Source organism: Fulmarus glacialis, unplaced genomic scaffold (assembly GCF_000690835.1).
Source record: "Fulmarus glacialis isolate BGI_N327 unplaced genomic scaffold, ASM69083v1 scaffold21938, whole genome shotgun sequence".
NCBI lineage: Eukaryota > Metazoa > Chordata > Aves > Procellariiformes > Procellariidae > Fulmarus > Fulmarus glacialis.
In genome coordinates, this window is record NW_009226622.1 from 6,862 (window position 1) to 7,505 (window position 644).

A 644-nucleotide genomic window follows, 5' to 3' on the forward strand; every position below is an offset into this window, starting at 1 on the left:
CCGCCTTCCCCTTCGGCCCCGCCCGGCCAGCGGCTCGGCTCGTGCCCGGTGCGTGTCTCTTGCCAGTCCCGGCAGGATTGTCTGTCCCTCAGATGCAGCTTTTTCAGGTCTATCCACTAATCCCCAAAACCTCCCCCTTGAAAATGCTCCTTGAAAATGCTTTCTTTCCTTAGGACATGAATGAGCCGTCCAACTTCATGGATGGGTCTGAAGACGGCTGCCCCCCGGGAGAGCTCGACAGCCCACCGTACACCCCGGGTAAGGAGGGAGATGAAATACAAGGCTGGGCTGGTAGGTACTGCGTGCTTTGAGATCGCTGGCAGCCAAGTGCTATGGGAGAAAACCATTTTTAAGACATCGTGCCTCCATTTTACACCCTGAACGTCTCCATCCCTACTTGTGTGTGGCAGTATCCGTGCCCAAGCCTTGCACGCTTGTCGGGGCCGTGTCAGGGTGCAGGATGGGACCATCTGCTTGAGCTTTTGGCACTGGGTTGGCAGCAGTGGCTGGCTCCTGTGTGCAGGAGGACTGCCCCAGAGCCAGCAAGCGTGTGGGGGGTCCCCATTCCCTGCACCGCCCCCCCCAACACGTGCCAACGGGGGCTCTCCCTCCCGGCAGCCGGGCCGGGAGATTCCCTCTCTGCG

The 644-nt window shown here is 60.4% G+C and overlaps 1 protein-coding gene across 1 annotated transcript in view; it reads left to right on the forward strand.

The window, feature by feature from the left end:
* GAA (glucosidase, alpha; acid) overlaps positions 1-644 on the forward strand; it is a gene marked incomplete at its 5' end in the record, with an annotated part of 9,423 nt that overhangs the window by 6,285 nt on the left and 2,494 nt on the right. Inside the window, 2 exons of the mRNA XM_009582867.1 lie at positions 67-79; positions 174-258. Coding sequence (XP_009581162.1) covers positions 67-79; positions 174-258 — 98 coding nt within the window. The remainder of the gene's footprint in view (positions 1-66; positions 80-173; positions 259-644) is intronic.